Raw genomic sequence first — 22,114 nt, 5'->3', positions numbered from 1 at the left:
ACTTGGTTTACGTATCAATTGCCTACTCTCAACTTTTGCTGCCAATTCCCAAACCAATTAAGGCACTTGGATAACAAAGGAAGATGGGCTACATCCACAAAACCAGAGAAAATGATATGTGCGTGGGAATATATTTAACAATTTATTTTGAAACATACTTTTTTAGAAACAACACAATGCTAGGAACTATGAATACATTTGACTTAACGTTTCTGAATATAAATTATTCCATAAGTTAAATATTTTTGTCAAAAATAAAGCCTTCATCTAATTAAATTCTAAGTTAAACACTCATAACTAGGTCAAAAATGTTAGCTCGTTAACCACAAACACATCATAAAAGAATAATTAAGAACTAGGGTACATTCTTGAAATTAAATTTACAAATTACATTCAGCAGTTTCAAAAATAAGCTCACTTGCAACATTTCTCATTTTTCTCCCTTTCCTCTTTACCTGTACTTGGCGTATGTCCTTCACCTGTAGTCTTTAAGAAATGTGTTTTTAAAGAAGAAGTCTTTAAGAACAGCACAACCAAAAAAAGTGAACTAAAATACAGCACTTCAATAGAAAAGTATTCAATACAAAACTTATCAGCACTAAAGTATGAATGTTATAAGATACTTAGAATATTTTGAAATAGCTCCAATATTTTTTTGCTTACTAGTGAGATTAACCATTTTTCTAAAAGTTTACTACTTATGTCCTCCTGTAAAAGCTGCTATTCACGTCTTTTATTCATTTATCAATTGTATGTTTTCTTACCAATTTGTATGAGCTCTTTATACATAGTAAGGTTATTAAACCTTTCTGTCAAATATTTTGCCATTATTTTCACCCATCTTTGTTTTCTTTTTAATTTGGGCTTTTTTTCTTGTTGTTGTTTTGGTTAGTGCTCTCTCATTTCTTAATAATAAATTCAGCCCTGGCCGGTGTGGCTCAGTGGATTGAGTGCCAGCCTGAGAACCAAAGGGTCACCGGTTTGATTCCCAGTGAGGGCACATGCCTGGGTTCTGGGCCAGGTCCCCAGTAGGGGGTAGAGTCAACCATACATTGATGTTTCTCTCCATCTTTTTCTCCCTCCCTTCCCCTCTCTCTAAAAATAAGTAAAATATTTTAAAAAATAATAAATTCCTTATGTTAACTACATGAAATAATAAATAAATTTAGGAATTCTCTTTTTTCCACAATGAGAATTAGTGGAATAATTTAGTGCTAATAAGATTTGCAGCAAAACAGAAGAACCAACAAGCCTCAATTTTATTTTCTCACTTTGGTATTAAAAACCAACTGTATTATTTTCCAAATGATTGGAACATTTCAACATGATAAAACTTGTACAATTCATGAAATGAACCCTATTGTCTGGGGAGGCATAAAAATAGCAAATACAAGACAGGCTACCCAATGAATTATGTAACCCAAGAGCAATGATTAGACACAAATTAATTTATACTCAGAGAATAAAAATATTAATCCAAGAAATACAATTATGAAAAATCATTTTTCCCTCACTTTAAGGTGATTTATTGGAAGTATGAAAATGAATAGGCTTTTGTTTTTTATGAACACTAAGAAAACCATGTTCTCCAAATTCTGTAAAATAATTTCTTTTCAAGAATATTAATTTTAGAGATAAACTAAGAAAAGTATATACAAAGGATGGCATAGAAAGAGATAAGACAAATGTACATCATGCATTAAGAAAATCTAATATACAAAAGTCCAAATTTATTTAATAAAGTACTAATATGTGTTAACATTACACAGTTTGGTTTGTAAAAGGATTCAGTATAGATTTCCTAAATGGCCATTTTCCTCAACGAAGTTAAATGTATAACATTTTAATCTCTCTTTGAGACAGTGATCCACGCTTCTTCTTTGGCGGATGTTACCAGTTCATACTTAGTTTCAATAACTTGTCCGTCCACAGGAAGTAGGCGCAGTCTCCTCACCAATACACTCAGCAGTACTGTGGTCACCATATATGCAAACCTAGTCAGGAAGAGAGTTGACTAGTTACTAAAGATTAACAATCACACTTAAATTATACAGACTGCTCATTTCTCATTAACTTTATTAGAAAAGTCTGACACCTTCCCTTCACTTTACTCTATCATCTCACCTCAACTCTGGGCATTCCTGTGTGCCTGAGAATCCAAGCAAGGAGAAAGTTTTCCTTATCGACTCATCATCAAATCGATCTGGATCAAACCTAAAAAGAAGACTGGTATTTAATTTTTTAAAAAGTCACCTCAGTAGATTTAATTTATGAGAAAAAGAAGTTTCAGGGCTAATCACAATAGAGCTCCACTGGCAATTTACTTATTTACACTGTAAGAACACAGGAATGCAATAAAGTTTAAAATCTACTGAAAATAGAAACTGCTGTCGCATTACATTTAAATTTTACCCATTATATGTTTCCAAACTATTCAACATATATAGTCTCTTTCTGCTTATTTAATTATTCTAACTAATAGATGCAAAATACATTTCTCTGCAACTAGCAATGAAAAAAAAATTTTAAGTTTTTACATTGTTATATGAGATATAAAGATAAATCATACAAAATCACGTAATAAATATTTAAATTTAAGACTATTCAAAATATCAGTTACATGAGACCATCTGATCAATATGCATGGCATTCTACATTGCCTCATCAATTAAATTTATTTCCTAAAATTGAAGACACCTGACTTAAAATTATACTCATCAATTACATTACATCCAGATCTGCTAATAAGTGACAGAAATGAAGAAACAAAATTTTTTATTGTACAGAATTTCGTTCTGTAAAAAATTGCAGGAAAAAATGGATATATTAAAACAAAACAAACCACCCACTATGGAGCATAAAATTTCATCTTCAAGACAAATGTTTCTTTGAAAAGATAAACAAAATTGATAAACATTTAACCAGACTCATCAAGAAAAGAAGAGAGAGGACCCTAATAAATGAAATCAGAAATAAAATACAAGGGGATCCAAGATGGCTACAGAGTAGCTGGAAGCACCATCCACTTGCTCTCAGACCTGGACTGGTCTTACAGCTAAATCACAGAGCAATCAACTTGAAGAACCAGCAGAGGGTGAGTGAGAGCAAGTGTGAGTGTGTACGTGGACAAGAGTCCAGGGAATGTGCATGAGCGGGCATTAGCTTGGCCGCCTGCAGGGCACTTGTGAGCAGGAGGCCCTGGCTTTTCTAGCAGAGCAACTACCCCTGCCACTGTGGAACCCAGCTCTTTTGGCTGCGCAGGTTCAGGGCAGCTGCAGATTGGCTCAGGAGCCATGAGCTCTGGGGGCAGAGTGGCCGAGGAGGTGCTGGATGCAAAAACAGCACAGCGGGAGCAGGCTCACCCAAAGCTGAGAATCACTGGAGGGAGCGAGAAGAGCACCCTGCCACCACCCTGTATTATACTATTGCTGTGGGACTCTTCCCAGTGCCAGCCGGGAGAGATCCAGAGAGAAGCCTTACCTGAAACTGTCGGAGGCTCTGGCAGGCTGTGGCCAACACTGACTGAGAGAGACTTTGTGATTTGGGGGAAGGGGGAGCACATGGAGAACAGGTTCCCCAGGGATAGGTGCTGCGGCATGGGGGGCCACACAGGAACTGTTTTAAAAGAGTAGCTGACGGAAGACTTGAGACTCGGCAGGGACCCGGAGATTACATGCAGGTGTGTGTGCACAGGGCTCTGAAAACAAAAAACTCAGAGGGATAGAGTCATAGAGTCACGCTGGAGGGACTGTGGGACCCAACCCAGCATGGCTCGTGTGCAGGTGACTGTACAGAGGGGAGAGTCTGGGCCCAAGTCTCCTGTGGGTGAGGAACAGGCTGGGGAATGGAAGGCCAGGAGCTGAACGCCTGAGATTGTCTGCAGTCAGGCAGGTCCCCTCACAGACAGGCAAACTCAACAGCCACCTGTGGGATTATAGGCTCTACAGATCAGTGAGGCCAGGCCCAGGAGGCCCCTGCTGGGTGCATTTCCAAAGGGGAAAGAAGAAAAAGCTCTGAAAGGGCCCTTTTTACCGGACACTAAGAGCTGTTCCTTGGGCCCTGATCCACTGAAACCACAGAGCAGAGATTAGAGACAGGTGCAACAAGGGGTGTTCAGGGCCCCACCCAGCCTCTGCACCTAGACAGAGCTGCTGCCAGCCTCAAGCAGGAAAGAGAAGCCCTTTTTACACAGATTGGTCCCTCACAGGAAATGGACAGCTAATTCACCAGAAACCATATGTTATTGGAAAGAATCTGGGACAGACCAAGATTGTGGCAAGAGAACAGGGGAACACTCCCACCATCTTCCCTGAAGACTGAACAGGGTGCCCCAGGGGTGACTCAGGGTTCCCACCCGCCTGATCGCACCTGAGGCCCTCTCTGGAGGCAAGTGGAGGAGGTACTGGTAGTCCTCTTGGGTCATTAAATGAAGGAATGCTGACAAGGCAGAACAGTGGTAACCAACCAAATCTGAAGGACACAACCACAGACTGTGGAATCTGAAGGATGCCTAGGGCCAGACTGGGACACCATCTGACATTAACAGAGGTGGATCCAGAAAGAGAAGACAATGGTAAACACTGGATTCTACTGAGATGAATTCCACCACGGTCTTCTTTATTTGCATTATTTTCTCTCCTGCATAGCTTTTTAACATTCCTTTTCCTTCAAGTTTGTGCCTATTATTTCACAAGATTTTATGTTTTACTTTAATTCAAATCTCATATATTCTTCCTCCCTTCTCTTACTCTATTTTACCTTCTTCCTTCCTCTTCTTATTTTTGATTTAAATTTTTTCTCTTGCTACAAATTGTTTCTATTCTGCACTTACTATTTCTCCTCACTCCAGCCTTAATTTTTCTTGTCATTAGTCATCTCATATTCTTTATCCCAGTTTTCAAATACCCTTATTCTCTCTCCACCTTTATCAATCTTTGCTTCTTGGTTGTGGATATGGTGGTTGTTGTTGCACTTCTTTAATTTTATTTCTAGATCTTCACTATTTTTGTATTTCAAATCTCAAATTTTATCATTCCAGTCTCCAAATCCATTTTGCCTTCCTTCTGCCCTTTCTTTTTATTTTTTGTTTTAAATTTTAATTTTTTCCTGTCTTAGCCTGTTTTCATTCCTTACTCTTAATATTTCTTCTCCCTCTATCCTCTCAAAATCACTTTTCTTTCCTCTAGACATCTCGTAAGCTTTTCTTTCTTCCTTTTTTCCTTCTTACTCCCATTCCACCTATATTAATCTTTGCTCATTTGTTGTTGATATTACTGAGGTGGCTCCAATTTGGTTCCTGGTTTTTGCACTACATATTTTCTAAATTTTTGTTTAAACCTCATACTATACTCTTCCCTTTTCTTACTTTTTATTTTCTTTCCTTCTTTGCCTTATTTCTATTCCCTACTCTTATTATATTTCCTCAAAATCGTTTTTCTTTGTTAGTCATGTCATATCCATTTTTCCTTTCTTATAATAGTCTTAATCTTTTTACACCTTTATTAGAATTTGCTCATTTGCTGTTAATAGTGTGATTGTGGGTGGGGGTTATTTTTGCGGGTGTGGGTTTGTTTCCTGGGTTGTTTGGTTTTGTTCTAGCAGCACCTATACAACAGCATTCAAGATGTGGTGGGCGGTGTGATTCTCAGTCAGCCAGCCAGAAGGAAGAACCACCAATGAACAGCCCAACAACAACCAAACCCAATTAAAACTAGAGACCATAGAAATGGCATAAGGGACATTCTAAGGGCGTCCAGCTAAGGAGATCAAGGAGTCTGCATCACCGAGTCCTGCAAGTCTCCCACCACAGAAGGTCACACCACGAAGACAAGAAGTTAAGGCATATTGATCTACTATGCAGAAACAAATAAGAGTCACCTAATGGGGAGAAAAGGCACACAACTGTAATTGAATAACAATAAAAAATTTTTAAAAAAAAGAAAGAAAAAAAAAAGAGTCACCTAAAATGGGGAGACAAAGAAACAACTCCCAATCAAAAAGGAAGGAGGAATCCCCAGAAAGAGTGCTAAATGAAATTGAGGCAAGAAAACTATCAGACATTGAACTCAAAAATAATGGCTATGAGGATGTTCAAGGAGCTCAGTGAAAACTACAAGGAACTGACTCAGAACTACACCATCATGAAAAAGGACATAGAAATGATCTATAAGAGCCAGGAGGAAATGAAGAATGTAATATCTGAAATGAAGGGTACATTAGAAGGAATTAAAAGCAGGCTAGATGAGGTAGATGATGGAATCAGCAAGCTAAGGGACAAGGTAGAAAAAAACTCCCAGACAGAGCAACAAAATGAAAAAGGACTCAAAAAGAATGAAGAGGAAGATACAAATAAATGGAAGTATATACTGCGTACATGGATTGGAAGAATTAACATCATTAAAATGTCCATACTATCTAAAGCAATCTACAGATTCAACACAATCCCTATTAAAATACCAATGACATATTTCACAGATCTAGAACAAATATTTCAAAAATTTATATGGAACCCAAAACAACCCCAAATTGCCTCAGCAATCTTGAAAAAGAAGAACAAACTAGGAGGGATCACAATGCCTGATATCAAACTATACTACAAGGCCACTGTAATCGAAAAAGCATGGTACTGGCATAAAAAATTAGACATATTGCTCAATGGAACAGAAGAGAGAGCCCAGAAATAAACCCACACCTATATGGTCAATTAATATTTGACAAAGGAGGCAAGAACATGCAATGGGGTAAAGATATTCTATTGAATAAATGGTGTTGGGTAAATTGGACAGATACATGCAAGAAAATGAAACTAGATCACCTTCTTATACCATACATTAAAGACAAATGAAAGACTCAAAACCATAATACTCCTAGAAGAAAACATAGTCAGCAAAATCTCTGAAATTTCTCTTAGCAATATTTTTTTCTGAAATATCTCCTTGGGTAAGAGAAAAAAGAAAAAACAAACAAATGAGACTACATCAAACTAAAAAGTTTTTGAAAGCGAAGGAAAACCATCAAAAGAACAAAAAGACAACATAGTGAATGGAAGAAGATATTCACCAATGATACATCTGATAAAGGGTTAATATCCAAAGTTTACAAAGAATTCATACAATATAACACCTCCCCCCAAAGCCCCCCAAATAATCCAATTTAAAAAATGGTCAGTGGACCTGAATAGACATTTCTCCAAACAGGACATACAGATGGCCAGTAGACATATCAAAAGATGCTCAATGTCACCAGTCATCAGAGAAAGCAAACTGTTTGGTATTTTTTAATATTCTCTATCTCTTTGTTGAAATTCTCACTTTGTTCATGGATTGCTCCGCTGACCTCTGTGAGCATCCTTATGATTGTTATATTGAATTCTCTATTGTGTAAATCACTTATATCCATTTCCTTAAGATCAGTTTCGGAGGATTTATCTTGCTCTTTTGTTTGGAACATATTCCCTTGTTTCTTCATTTTGGATGGCTTTCTGTGTTGACTTCTTCACATTAAATAAAAGAGCCACCTCTTCCAGTCTTGACAGAAGTCTTGTGAAGGAGATAAATCTAATTATTTAGTGCAGCCTGAGCTCCTGATTGCCTGTCATACATCTGTGATTATTGAAGTTGCTGTCTTCATTTTGTAGGAGCTCCCAGTAGCTGAGGGTATGCCGAGTCCTGCCTGTGTCTAAAAGGAGAGGGCCACAGTCAGCACCTAGATGCAGACTCATTCTGGACCATCAGGCAGCAGCTGAGAAAGTATGTAGTCAAACTTCTTCCAAGGAGAAACGGATTTAGGAATTTTTGTCTGTTTTCTCTGTGTGGGACCCAGGGTATAGCCGCAGGGACGCGCCTGTGCCCATTTAAAAATGGCTTCTTTGTTTGCTATGGTCTTGTGGGACTTGTGAATACCAAGTCCCACTGGTTAACTAGCTAGTAATGGAGGCCTATCCATAAAAGCTGAACTGCTAGATGTGTGGACAAGCTCCTTCTTGGGAGATATTGGCAAGTTGGCTTTATTGTTGGAGCAAGAAGGCAGCAGACGTGTCCACCAGCTATTTCAAGCATGAAGGAAGATCATAGTTAGCACCTAGATGTGTAGTGATTAGAGGCCAGACCCTCAGCCAGCAGCTTGTGAGGTATGCAGTCCAATCTCTTCCAGAGGAAAACTGGGGAGATGGCCATTTTCGCCTGTTCCCTCTCTGCAGGAACCTTGGGGGCGAGACACTTGCAAGTACCTGTGTGCTTGTTAACTCTGCTTCTTTGTTTGCAATAGTCCGGTGAGATTCATGAACACAATGGCATCAGAGCTAGGTGATTTGGGGCATGACCCTCAGATGGCAGCTGTAAAAGCTGGGGAACTAGATGTGCACACAAAGGAGATGCTGGCAACTCAGTTTTGCTGTTGGAGTGGGCCAGAGGAAGAAGCTGCCCACTGGCTCCTTCGAGTTCAGGAGAGGATCACAGCCAGTAATTAGATGTGTGCTAATTAGAAGCTGGACTCTCAGACAGCAGCTTGTAAAGTATGCAGTCAACCTTCTTCGAGGGAAAGAAAGGCTGGGAGATGGATGTTTTCACCTTTTCTCTCTGCACTGAACCCTGGGGGACAGCTCGGTAAGTGCTTTCATCGTGCCTTCACTAAGAACTGCTGCTCTGTTTGCTACAGTCCTCTGGCACTCGCACACAAGCCCAGATGGCTTTCAGAGCCAGGTGTTTTGGGAGCCCATCTCTTAGAGGTGAGGGTCTTCAAAGTTTGGGCACTAAATGTATAGTCCAAACCCTTCTCCTCAGGAAAAAGCTGGGAATTGAAGGTTGCTAGTTGTATGGCACTGTGGTAGGGTGGGATTTCTGGCAAGGGTTTGTTTTAGCCTTTCCTACTTATTTCAATGAGGGTATTTTCTCATTCGCCCACTGTGTAGAAGTCACTCAGCTACTTCCTGGATTTCTCTAAGAAGGAATTGCTCATGCATAGCTGTACATTCAGTGTGTCTGTGGGAAGAGATTCAGGAGTCTGCTATGTCATCACCTTGTCCCAGTCCATACTAAGGTTTTTGATGTTTGCCTTCATTCTTTTCAGTTCAGAATTTTTAGTTAGTTTCTTTCTTTTAAAGATTTTATTTATTATTTTTAGACAGTGGGGAGGAAGGGAGAAACAGATGGAGAGAAACATCAATGAGTGGTTGCCTCTCATGCGCCCCCCACCGGCAACCTGGTCCACAATCCAGGCATGTGCCCTGACTGGGAACTGAACCAGTGACCCTTTGGTTCACAGGCTGGTGTTCAACCCACTGAGCCACACCAGCCAGGGCTAGTTTGGTTTTTTAAAGTTGATATGTCTTCATTTGGTATAGAGTAATATTTACATTTGTATCCCTTTAAATCATAGAATTTGACCCAGGGTTTTATGCTCTGAAATAATGCCAATATTGTAACAGTAATAATGTATTTCAATGCATTTTTGTAAATAAATCATATCTAGACAAATGTCTATAGGGAAAATAAGTTAATGTCAGTTATTTACTCAAAAAGAAAACTTATAAAAACCACAATAAAATGTCACCACATACATATAGGAACTAAAATTTTAAAAAATAGTGATAATAGTTAATGTTATTGAGGCTGCAGAGAAATTGAATGTCTCAAATGTAACTGATGAGAATCTCTGAAAAATAGCCTATCAGTCTCCAGCAAAACTAAACATGTGCTAATTATGTAACCCAACAATTTTACTCTTGGGCATTTTTCCCAAAGAAATGAGACCCTGTGTTCACACAAAGTCTGCACATGAATAATCATAGAAATTTCATTCCTAATAGTAAAATCCTAGAAACAACCCACATGCCCTTCAGTGGGTGAAAGGTTGAACAAACTCTGGTATATCCATACAAGAGAATACTACTCAGCCAAAAAAAGTTATGCAATATCTACATTGCCCTCAGGAGCATTAAGTTTAGTAAAAGTCAATGTCTTCATTCTCCTCTGTGTGACAAATATATTTAAACTGTAACTAGTTGTCTCCACAAGGTCTACCTCAGTCCTATGTCCATTTTTGTTAGTGTGAATTGTCTCTCAGGATCATCTCAAGGTGCTGATGAGAATGAATCTCTAGACCTTCCAACAGGGATGGGGAAGGGGGTACCTAACTTCAGAAAGCTTTTCCGTGTCATACAACATGATTACGAACACTTTCTAAATGTGATTACATTTGATTCCTAAAAATGATTTCCACATTTTAACATACATTCTTTTCAGATGTTTCAGTTTGCAACCAGATTTTCTGATCCACAAATGCATATCTTTATTTTTGCTATAAAAGCTACTCGGAATATTAATTTACTCAATATTTACTTATAGCATATTTTAAGGATTGCTATTGCATTTATGAATAGACTTCCTTTAATATTACAATATTAAAAACTAAAATGACAGGCACACTTAATATGTCCCATCCTTATCCTCCAGAAATAGGTTTCTAGTACCTCAACCATGCCACCAGCCCTGCCCTGCTGCATTACACATAGCTGTTTTACCCTTAATCAACTCAATGCATAACCTTCTTCCAGGGCAGTACATCTTAATCCCTTTCCCTAAGATTTTACTAGCTGCTTACCTAGGAGGCAAACAAAAGCAGCTCTGTTCTTCAATTTTTGCCCTCCTTGCCATTCTCACACTTAACACTTATATACACAAAACCTATTGTCTGAATTTGATTAAAGCACTTAATAATTGAAACCAATAGTAGGAAAACAAAGAAACTATATAAGCGATATCTACCTAATGAAAAAAAAAAGAATTCCAAAATTCCATTGAAATTAATAAGTAGTTGTAGAGATCAGGTAGTTAAATAGATCTTAGGATAGAAGCAGTAATAGGAGAGACAAAGAGTAGCAGACAGCAGATTCATAAGAAGAGCAGTGAGGAGAAGATATAAACGGAAGATACAAATGTATCATTGACACATATTAAACTTTCTCCTCAATACTTAGAAAAAGAATGCAAAACATAAAACACACAAAAATCAATAATCACAAAGACAGTGACAGATATTTCATACTTGTATGGTGATGGCCAAGTACTAGGGTCCTGAAGTACCACGCCAAGAGCATAAAGAACAAGGGTCTGCAAGAAAAAAAAACACTCTAGTTAGTGAAGGCCTCAGAGAAACCAAATGACTCCCCAAAAGCCAGCTCATCCTAAATGCTCATTTAATAAAAATAATAAATACAAAATAAAAATATAAAATAATAAAAGAATACAGAGGCTATTATTTTGGTAATCTTATAGTGGGGAAGGCATCCGTAAGCATGTCACAAAAGCCATAAAGTAATAGCAGACTAAACTATACAAAAATTTTAAAAACGACATCCAGTCAAAACAAACGAAACATACCATAAACACCAGTAAGAGTAAATAATACCAAGAAAAAATATTTGCCATGTAACTGACATATGCGTAAAAAGACCTATAAGGTCACTGGAAAGAATAGTGAGTTATAAGCAGATAATTCACAAAAGAAGAAATACAAACTGTTAATACATATACAAAAAGCTGCTCAATTTCTCTAATGATTAAGGAATTGCAAATTAAAATCATAAGACAATTTTATATAAAATTCACAAAATATGTAAGATTCATAAAGCTAGAGGTGGTCAGGCTATGAAGAGAAAAACTTTTCTCACACATTACTGATAAAAATAAAAAATGGTTTTCAGATGGCAATTTAAATTTAACATATATAGGCACTTTGACCCAAAAACTCCATTTCTAAGGCCCTATCCAATACCAGTACAAGTATATAATTTGTAATAAAAAACATCAATCTAATTTCCATTTTTGAGGACTGCTTAAATAATTATGGTACACGTGTGGAAGGCAGTTAGACAGACACGAGCAGAGCAAGAACGATAGGCCAGGTGCAGAAGGTCACCCAGGTGGAAAGCCCCTGGTACCCAGAAACTGACCTTTCCTCCCCTAGCATATCACTGGTCATTAAGTTCAGACCCTCCCCTGACCTTTTCTCCCGTAGCATGGTGCTAGTCATGCAGGTTAGACTCCTTTAGAGGGGGAACGAGAGGGCTGGAGAGCAGCCTGTGAGCAGTAAGCCTCAGGACTAGGAGGTTCTGACCTGCAGCAAATACATGTAGGTCTCAGTTGTGTTTCAGCACCAGGCCCCCCAAAAGCAGCAAAACCAGACAAGTTACCCCACAGCTGACCTCAGGACCAGCTGCATTGACTAATGACCCCCTGCCTTGGTGCCAACCAATCATGGAGACCACAACCCTGAAAGGACATATCTGGAAAGCTGATACCTCCCCTAAAATCTCCACCCTTAAAAGCCCTTAGGAGGGGATCCAACCCACTCTCTCTCCCAGGAGAAACCATGAGCCTTCCCACCCCTCACCCCACCCAGGCACATTACCTTTATCTTCCCCTCTCCTAAGCTCCAAAGACCCTTCTTTTGCCTCCATAACCTTCTGTGAAACACTTCTATCTCTGTGACTTTCTAAATAAACCTTCTCTTATACTTTGAGTCTTAGCTCTGAATTCTTTCCTAGCCAGAACTCAACTACGGAGGTTGCCGCACCAAGGTCCAGTCTGACCCCACCAGTCTAACACCTGGTGCCGTTCTCGCCAACGCCAACGCCAACACATGGAATACTATGCATCCATTAAAAATAGTAAGTTGGATCTGTATCAAGTGCCAGTCGTACTAGTAGCCATGATATACTCAATAAAAGAAGAAAATTAAAGAATAATATATAAAGAGTAATCTTCACCTACATATTCAGTTTTAAAAATACATACATGCAAATAGAAACACAAAGTAATATACACACAAAAAGATCTATAAGAATACACACTGAACTATTTTTTTAAAGATTTTATTTATTTATTTTAGAGAAATGGGAAAGGAGGGAGAAAGAAAGGGAGAAAAATATCAATGGGTGAAAGAGATACATCAATTGGTTGCCTCTTGAAGGACCAACTGGGGACCTGCGCCACAACTCAGGCATGTGCCCTGACCAGGAATCGAACCTGTGATGTTTTGGTTTACAGGCCAGCACTCAATCCACTAAGCCACACCAGCCAGTGCCACATGAAATTATTAAGAGCATTACCCATGGGAAAGGAAGCTTTCCTTTATATTGAACATTAAAACAAGCATAAGAAGTATGTCTGGAAAAAGTCCAGCCGCTGTTAATATACCGTATTTTGCCGTGTATTACGTGCACTTTTTTGCCCAAATTTTTGAGGGAAAAATAAGAATGCACATTATACATGGATAGTATTAATTCCATATCTATATAAATATTTATAATTCTTTTATTTAGGCTTATGTGTTAAAAGTGTAACTCTAGAAAGCAATAATGATATCCACATGCAAAATAATACCCTGGAATAAAATAATTGGTTTTGTTTCTAAATATAAATAAATAAATAATTGAATTAAAAAATTAAAATGAAAGATTTTTTTCTTGAAAGTTTGGGCCAAAAACATGGGTGCACATTATACATGGCAAAATATGGTAACAAGAATGGTTTGTGCAACACTGATGTAACCTGGCAGCCAAGGAGAGTGGACTGGAATGTGTATGAATGAACAGTGATGAATGACTTCACTGTACTAGTCAGTGGGGGCAGCAGACGCTAATGAGTGAGCACGTGTACTGTGTGGCAATCACATTCAAAATAATTGAGCAAGTAGAGAAACAAATCTGCATCAAATTTTGCATTAAGCTTGAACATTCCTCCAAGGAAACTATTTGGATGATTCAGAAGGCCGCAACTGTAGGCAACTGGAGATTGGCAGCTTCATCATGAAAACACACCTGCACATGTATCATGTCTTGTGCAGAGTTTTTTTGAGAAACATGAGATCACCCCGGTGACTCAGCCCCACAACACCCCAGATCTGGTGCCTTGCAACTTCTGGTTTTCCCAAAACTAAATCACCTTTGAAAGGGGAAGAGACTTCAGACCACCAGTGAGATTCAGGAAAATACAACAGGGCAGGTGATGGAGATTGGGAGAACTGTGTGAGGTCCCAAGGTGCCTACTCTGAAGGGGACTGAGGCATCATTGTCCTATGTACAATGTTTCTTGTATCTTCTTCAATAAATGTCTCTTATTTTTCATATTACATGGCTGGATACTTTTGGACAGACCTCATATATTATTTTGTCATTTAAAATAATTGTGTCTTCCTTTGCCTCCTCACACAACCAAAAGAAGGACAACAACAAATTTAAAACAAAAAATAACCAGAACTGCCAAAAAATATACCTATATGGAAGTCCGACAATCAAGGATTTAAAGAAGAAACACTCGCCCAGACTTGTAGGAGGGATGGAGACAGGCAGCTGGGGTGGAGAGGCCTCACCACAAGGCTGCGGCTGTAGGATGAGGGCGGGCAAGGGGGCAGCTGGCAGAGTGGGCAAGGCTGTGGCTGGTGGAGCGGGTAGTCCCACATTTGTGTGCAGATAAACTGAGAGGAACAACTAGGGAATGAGACAGACCATGCAACCCAGGGTTCCAGTGCGGGGAAACCATTGAGTGAAAAATATTTGTGGGGGTTGAGGCAGCAGGAGAAACTCCCAGCCTCAGAGGAGAGTTCACTGGAGAGACCCACAGGGTCCTAGAACATACACAAAACTACCCACCCAGGAATGAGCACCAGAAGGGCCCAATTTGCTTCTGGGTAGCTGGGGAAGTGACTGAAAGGCAGTGGAAAGCTGAGCAAGCAGCATTGTTCCCTCTTGGACCCCTCCCCCACATACAGGACCATAGCACATTCTCATGGGTTGCCCCGCCCTGGCAAATACCTAAGGCTCCACCCCTTACTACATAACAGGTGTGCCCATACAAAAAAATATGGCCCAAATGAAAGAACAGATCAAAGCTCTAGAAAAAATACAACTAAGCGACAAAGAGATGCCCAACATATCAGATGCAGAGTTCAAAAACTGGTAATCAGGATGTTCACATAAAAGGTTGAGTATGGTTGCAAAATAGAGGAAAAAGTGAAGGCTATGAAAAGTGAAATAAAGGAAAATATACAGGGAACCAACAGTGACAGGAAGGAAACCAGGACTCAAATCAAGATTTGGAACAGAAAGAAGAAATAAACATTCAGCTGGCAGAGAATGAAGAAAGAATTAAAAAAAACGAGGAGAGGCTTAGGAACCTCCAGGACAACTTTAAATATTACAACATCCAAATCATAGGGGTGCCAGAAGAAGAGGAAGAGCAAGAAATTGAAAACTTATTTGAAAACATAAGGAAGGAGAACTTCCCTAATCTGGCAAAGGAAACAGACTTCCAGCAAGTCCAGGAAGCTCAGAGAGTCCCAAAGAAGTTGGACCCAAGGAGGAATACACCAAAGCACACCATAATTACATACCCAAGATTAAAGATAAGGAGAAAATCTTAAAAGCAGCAAGAGAAAAGGAGACAGTTGCCTACAAGGAGTTCCCATAAAACTATCAGCTGATTTCTCAAAAGAAACCTTGCAGGCAAGAAGGGGCTAGAAAGAAGTATTCAAAGTGATGAAAGGCAAGGAACTACATCCAAGATTACTCTATCCAGCAAAGCTATCATTTAGAATGGAAGGGCAGGTAAAGTGCTTTCCAGATAAGGTCACGTTAAAGGAGTTCATCATCACCAAGCCCTTATTATAGGAAATGTTAAAGGGACTTATCTAAGAAAAAGAAGAAGATCAAAACTATGAACAGTAAAATGACAACAAACTCACAACTAGCAACACACAAACCTAAAAATACCAAAAACTAGAACAGGAACAAAATCACAGAAATAGAGATCACATGGAGGGTTATCAGCAGGGAGAGAGAGGGGAAAGAAGTAGGGAAAAGGTAAAGGGAATAAGAAGCATAACGGGTAGGTACAAAATAGACACGGCAAGGTTAAGAATAGTATGGGAAATGGAGAAGCCAAAGAACTTATATGTACGAACCATGGACATGAACTAAGGGGGGAAATGCTGGTGGGAGGGCGGTACAGAGTAGAGGGGAATAAAGGGGAGTATAAAATGGGACAACTCTAATAGCATAATCAATAAAATATATTTAAAAATAAAAATAAAATAAAGTAAAATAAAATAAAATGATTGTGTCTTTGGTTTAATAATAGGTAGCAATTATTGGACACTTTAAATAATAAAATTTAAAAATACAGACTAAATGAGTTGAAGAAAATAACTGAATGAGTTAAGTATATTAAATGTTTCCTACCTCTCTGGGAATAATAAATTTGTCAATCTTTCCTTCAATTACTTGAAGCCGGGCAGAAACCGGAGTCAGTTTGGCAGTTCGAACAGTTTCACAAAGCACCTGCCGACAATATCTGTTTAAAAAAATTTTATTTGAAGATTTACTTTGGGAGAAGCAGTTGGAAAGGTACATACATTGCAAAATGTCATTCAACAACTTTCATAGCCTTCCTAATTTGAAATAGTCACATGATAATTCTTTCTTGTTTGAAGATATGTTCTATATTAGAAGTATATTAAGTCCAGGTGGGTAAATATTTAAACAAACAAAAACATCCTTAAAAGTACCAGAAGATAACTCAAAACAACAGTTTTATAATTTTTGAGTAGAAAAGTCCTTTATTTTTAATATGGGATTTAGTAAAATTTTTAATAAAGGACTCTTCTAATCAAAAATTATATAAACATTGACAGAATGATCAAAAACATAAAGAAAACTACAGATAATCTGATTATAGAATTTTTAAAAATATATTTTGCGACCATTATATATAAAATTCAAAAATAACTAGTAAAAATATTTCCAGTAAATATATCTTTAATTTAGCAAAGCTCTTTAAAAATCTATAATTAAAATAATCAAACACCCCAATAGATATATGGACAGAGAAAAAAGCAATTAACAAAATAATACAAATGGCCTACGAACATATGAAATGATACTCAACCTCACTAACAATGGAAAGATTGCCAACCAAAGCATTGTTTTTACTTGCCAGATCAGGAAAGATGAAAAAGAATGACAACAGACAATACTAATAAAAAATGGGGGAAAAGCCCTGCCTGGTGTGGCTCAGTGGATGGAACTCCAGCCTGCAAAGCAAAGGGTTGCTGGTTTGATTCCCAGTCAGGGCACATGCCCAGGTTGTGGGCCAGGTGCCCAGTAGGGGGCGCTTGACAGGCAACCACAGGTGGACGTTTCTCTCCCTCTCTTTTTCCCTCCCTTCCCCTTTCTAAAATTAAATTAAAAAAATATTTTTTAAAAATGGGGAAAAAGACATTCATAGTTGATTGGTAAAAGTATAAATTGGTATAATCTTTCTGAAGGGTAATTTGGCAATTTACAGTATAAGAATATTAAGTGTGCATCTCAATGAGAAGAATAAAACTAAAATGTATTGAAATCTTGCCTTGAGCCAGTTCTGTTAGTTTCTATGCAGTATCTTTTTTAATCCTTAAAAGAACCTCATAGATCTTACTATTTTAATTTTACAGATTAAAAAAATGAGGAATTATACTATTGCGTATATCCTTAAATAATAACCTTATCATTTATTAATAGGAACAATTACTGTATTTTGGTGTATATAATGTGCTCCCATGTATAATACACACCCATGTTTTGTGCACATTATACACAGGATTATTATATCCATTATTATACCCATGGTATGTAATCATACCCACGTATAATGCTCATCCTTATTTTTCCCTAAAAAATTCAGCCAAAAGAGTGCATTATACATGGCAAAATACAGCAGAAATGTTAGCAAAGATGTAAGCATAGGAATGCTGATTGTTTATAATATCTAAAAACAACAAAAACCAAAGAGGAAACATCCTTCCTTTACTCACTGAACAAATATTTATTGGGTGTGTACTACATTAGGAGCACTGTGTTAGATACTCAGCTACAGCAATAAACAAGATAGATGCCCTCAAAGGAAGTCAAAGTCTAGTTGACCGGGGAAGGGAGAAAAGCAAGAACATCAAGGATGAACAATTACCAAAGCACAGTAACTGTTATGATAAGGAAAGTTCAGGGAACTAGTAGGGAACACATGGAAGGAGCACCTAACTAGAGAAAGAACTATGCAGAAAAATAAACACTTAGACTGACACCTGCAGAAAACAAGGGAGGAAAAGAGAATCTAGACAAAGAAACAGTATGCAAAAGTCAGAAGATATAAAAGAGTGTTTGAAGAAAGAAAAGAATTTCAGTATAGCTGAATCCAAGGGCATGAACAGGCAAGAGTAATAAGAAATAAAATAGGAGAGGAATGCAAAGCTTAGCTGTTGAAATGCCTCATAAGCTATGTTAGCTTAAATTTTATCTTAATGGCAACCAGAAGTCACTGAAGGATTTTAAATTGGGAAGTCATCTAATCAGATGTGACTCCCAGATATATAAAGATTACTCCAGCACAGAGATTCTCAACTTTGGCTACATATTAGAATCATCTGGGCAGCTTTTGAAAACCCCTGATGCTAGAAATTGTTGGTTTGGGATTGCTCCCAGGTTATCTGTATTTTTAAAGCACCCGAAGTGATTACAGTGTGCAGTAACAGGCTCCAGTAGCAATTTGGAGAATGGATTGGAAGGGAGCAAGATGCAAAACTGTTGAAATATCCCAGACAAGCTGATTGTGGTCTGAATAAAATTGGCACAACGGAAAGAACTAAAATAAACTTCCGACTAAAAGTTGTTTAGAAAGTAGAATCAACAGAACTAGATCATTGACTGGTTGTGGTAGAGTTATTACACACAAGAATTCTGTCCATAAAATACTTAGAGAAAAAATGGAATTTACAGGAAAGATATGTTACATATTTATTTGTTAATGTTTTGAAAATTTTTGTTTATGCCCAGAAAAAATTTTTGTGTATATGCCCAGAAAAAATCTGGAAAAGTAGTAAAATAGTTAACAATTTTCATCCCTAAGGGTACATGTACAAATAATGTACCTTCTGCTCTGGCCGGGTGGCTCATTTGGTTGGAACATTGTCTGTACACCAAAAGGTTGTGGGATCGATCCCTGGTCAGGGCACATATCTAGGTTGTGGGTTTGATCCCTGGTCAGGGTGCATAGGGGAGGCAACTGATCAATTTCTCTTTCTCACATTGATCTTTCTCTCTCTCTTTCTCTCGCTTCCTCTTTCTCTAAAATCAATACACACATTCTTGGGTGTGCATTAAAAAATTTTTTTTGAAGACCAAATAATGTACCTTCTACACCTTCTACTTCATACAATTCTGCATTATAAAAATTTCAAAGAACTATGTATTACTTTAAAATTAAAGGTAGTTATATTAATATAATAAACAACACTTCCAACATTTTGAAAAATTTGCAACAGAAGCCTCCCCGTGAAACCCATGGCTTCAAGTTTTTGCCAATGGCTATATCCCTATCTTCATTTCTACAGTTGAAAGATGCTCCAAACTGGGGCTGCTTGTTACCCAGTCTGAGACTCCAATTTGCTAAGTAGTCACAGCTGCTATTTTAAAAACTCTTTTCAAATACTACTTACATATAAAAAGTCATCTATATTTTAGCCCTGGCTGGTGTGGCTCAGTGGATTGAGTGCCAGCCTGTGAACCAAAGAGTCACTGGTTCGATTCCCAGTCAGGGCATGTGCCTGGGTTGCGGGCCAGGTCCACAGTTAGGGGGCATGCAAGAGGCAACCACACATTGATGTTTCTCTCCCTCTCTTTCTCCCGTCCTTCCCCTCTCTCTAAAAATAAATAAAATCTTTAAAAAGTCATCTGTATTTCAAAATAATTTTTTAGTTTCCAATTATAGTTGACATACAGTAGTATTATGTTAGTTTCTGATTTAACATATATGTGAAATCTTTACAAATTCTCTTATTTTAGCTGTATATTTTGATAAATTTTAGTAATTACATACAATTGTGTAACCACAACTACAAGCAAGGCATAGAACAAGAACATTCCCTCATCCCAAACCTTTACTCGTGCCCCTTTGCACTTGACCCCCTCCACATTCCTTGCCCCAGAGAGGCACTGATCCACTTTCCATCACAACAGTTTTGCCTTTTCTATAATTTCATCTAAATGAAATCATAGTGTAGGCAATCTTTATTTTCCATGAGATTTTCCATGCTGTTGTGTGTGTTGATACTACTTTATTTTTTATTTTAAAAATATTACTTTCCTTACATCAGTTAAGAAAAGTAATTCTATGTTGTTCTCAACATTATAAGTAGATTTAACTGAAAAGTATTATTTTATGGTCTTTTGCCTAGAAATATAAAAATAAAGACAACAATGGAAGTCATATATTTCTTCAAGGCAACTCCTCCATCTATGTTTTTGGCAGTTAGAGAAGGGAGAGGACAAGCTTCTCTGTGCCTCCCGATGTTTCTCGAGCTCTGGCACAGATGTTTTCTGTAACTGGTTTTCCACATTTGCCAAGAGTCTGTTTCCTCAACATTCAGCATGTTTATCAGAAGTCTTGTAATAGTTCCAAAAACAGTAAAACAGGTCCCGAGCATAAAAATGATAGATACACAACACAATGGGGTTTTTTATTGTGGCTTTGGTTCTTTAAAAAAAAAATGTTTAATTTTAATTAAAAAATATTTTTATTGATTAATTTTAGACAGAGAGGGTGAGGGGGAGAGAGAGAAACATCGATTTGTTGTTTCACTTATTTACACATTCATTGGTTGCTGCTTGTTTGTGCCTTGACTGGGGATCAAACCTGCAACCTTGGTGTATCTAGATGACGCTCTAACCAGCTGAGCTACACAGCCAGGGCTCTAATTTTTAATGTCAAATCATGTGGTAGAAATAAATTTTTCTTCATAGTAATAAAACCCAGTAAAGAAATGCAGTCCATGACTCATGCAGAGGGTGAGAATTATCTGCAGAGGCCAGCCCAAGACAGTGGCCACCTCGATGACCAAGACTTATCACTGATGCAAGGTTCGGTTAACTTCAATGCTGTGTCCTCAGAAGGACAAAAGCTTACTGACATAGTATCTGTCAGGCTGTTCTTAATCTGATGGAATCCACTTCTCATACTGTCAAACATTAGCCTGAAAAGGCAACATTAGGTTTTACTTTATCTAAACTTCTCATCAGTCTAAGACAGTAAAGTATCCCAACAATCAATTTCTCTGCTTTAGAAATTAGATGTTTGACAAGTGAAACATTTAGACTTCCTTTTTTAAATTTATTATTTCAGAGAGAGAGAGGAAGGGAGAAAGAGAGAGAAACACTGATTTATTGTTCCACTTATTTATGCATTCATTGGTTGATTCTTGTAAGTGCCCTGACCAGATTGAACCTATGAATTTTGGCATATCGGAAAAATGCTCTAATCCAGTAGACCTCTACCTTTTTGGCACCAGGGACCAGTTTCGTAGAAGATGGGGTGGGAGGTGGGGGGAGACAGGAGGCCGAGCTCAGGCGAGCTTTGCTCATGGCCTGGGGGCTGGTGACCCTTCCTCTAATCAACTGAACTACCAGGCCAGGGCCCAGACTTACTTTTATTTATTTTTTTTTTCAAAATTTAATTCATTTTATTTAATCATAAAAATAATGTATTCATATGGGGCATTTTTTCCAATTTTTAAATTATTTTATTGTTGTTCAATTACAGTTGTCTGCATTTTCTCTGCACCTCTCTACCCCACCCCAGCCAAACTTTAAAATATTGTTACTTTTTTATTACTATAACACAATTTGTTTATTCACCAGTTGATAAACACCTGGACTGCTTCCAGTTTTTTACTATTAGAAATAATATTGCTGTGAACATCTGTATACAGGTTTGTGTGGCCATTTTTTTTATTTCTCTTGGGTGAATGTCTAGGAATAGAATTGCTGGGAATAGAATTTCATATGGTAAGTGTATGTTTAACTTGATACGTTCCTGCCACACTGTTTTCCTACAGGACTATACCACTTTCCATTCCCACCAACAAGGTATAAATGTTCTACTTATGTGGCATCACTGATACTGTTTTATACAGGCTAATGTAAAGCTTTCCCAGAACTACCATATGGTTCTAAAAAGTAAATTAAGTTATCTATTAAAATCTTATGTAAATGTTTTAAGTCCTATATAGATGTATAGCTTTCCTAGAT

General features: G+C 37.8%; 1 protein-coding gene across 1 annotated transcript in view; it reads right to left on the bottom strand.

The window, feature by feature from the left end:
* Window positions 1-257: 257 nt before the first annotated feature.
* CYP20A1 (cytochrome P450 family 20 subfamily A member 1) overlaps window positions 258-22,114 on the bottom strand; it is a 62,847-nt gene continuing 40,990 nt past the window's right edge. The window contains exons 10-13 of the mRNA XM_024563971.4: window positions 16,238-16,349; window positions 11,044-11,108; window positions 2,125-2,214; window positions 258-1,994 (exon numbers count right to left, since the gene is read on the bottom strand). Of these exons, the coding sequence (XP_024419739.2) occupies window positions 1,844-1,994; window positions 2,125-2,214; window positions 11,044-11,108; window positions 16,238-16,349 (418 nt within the window). The 3' untranslated portion in view covers window positions 258-1,843. The remainder of the gene's footprint in view (window positions 1,995-2,124; window positions 2,215-11,043; window positions 11,109-16,237; window positions 16,350-22,114) is intronic.

Source organism: Desmodus rotundus, chromosome 2 (assembly GCF_022682495.2).
Source record: "Desmodus rotundus isolate HL8 chromosome 2, HLdesRot8A.1, whole genome shotgun sequence".
NCBI lineage: Eukaryota > Metazoa > Chordata > Mammalia > Chiroptera > Phyllostomidae > Desmodus > Desmodus rotundus.
The sequence above is the reverse complement of the archived record's forward strand: the minus strand, read 5'-3'. Positions and strand labels throughout refer to the sequence as shown.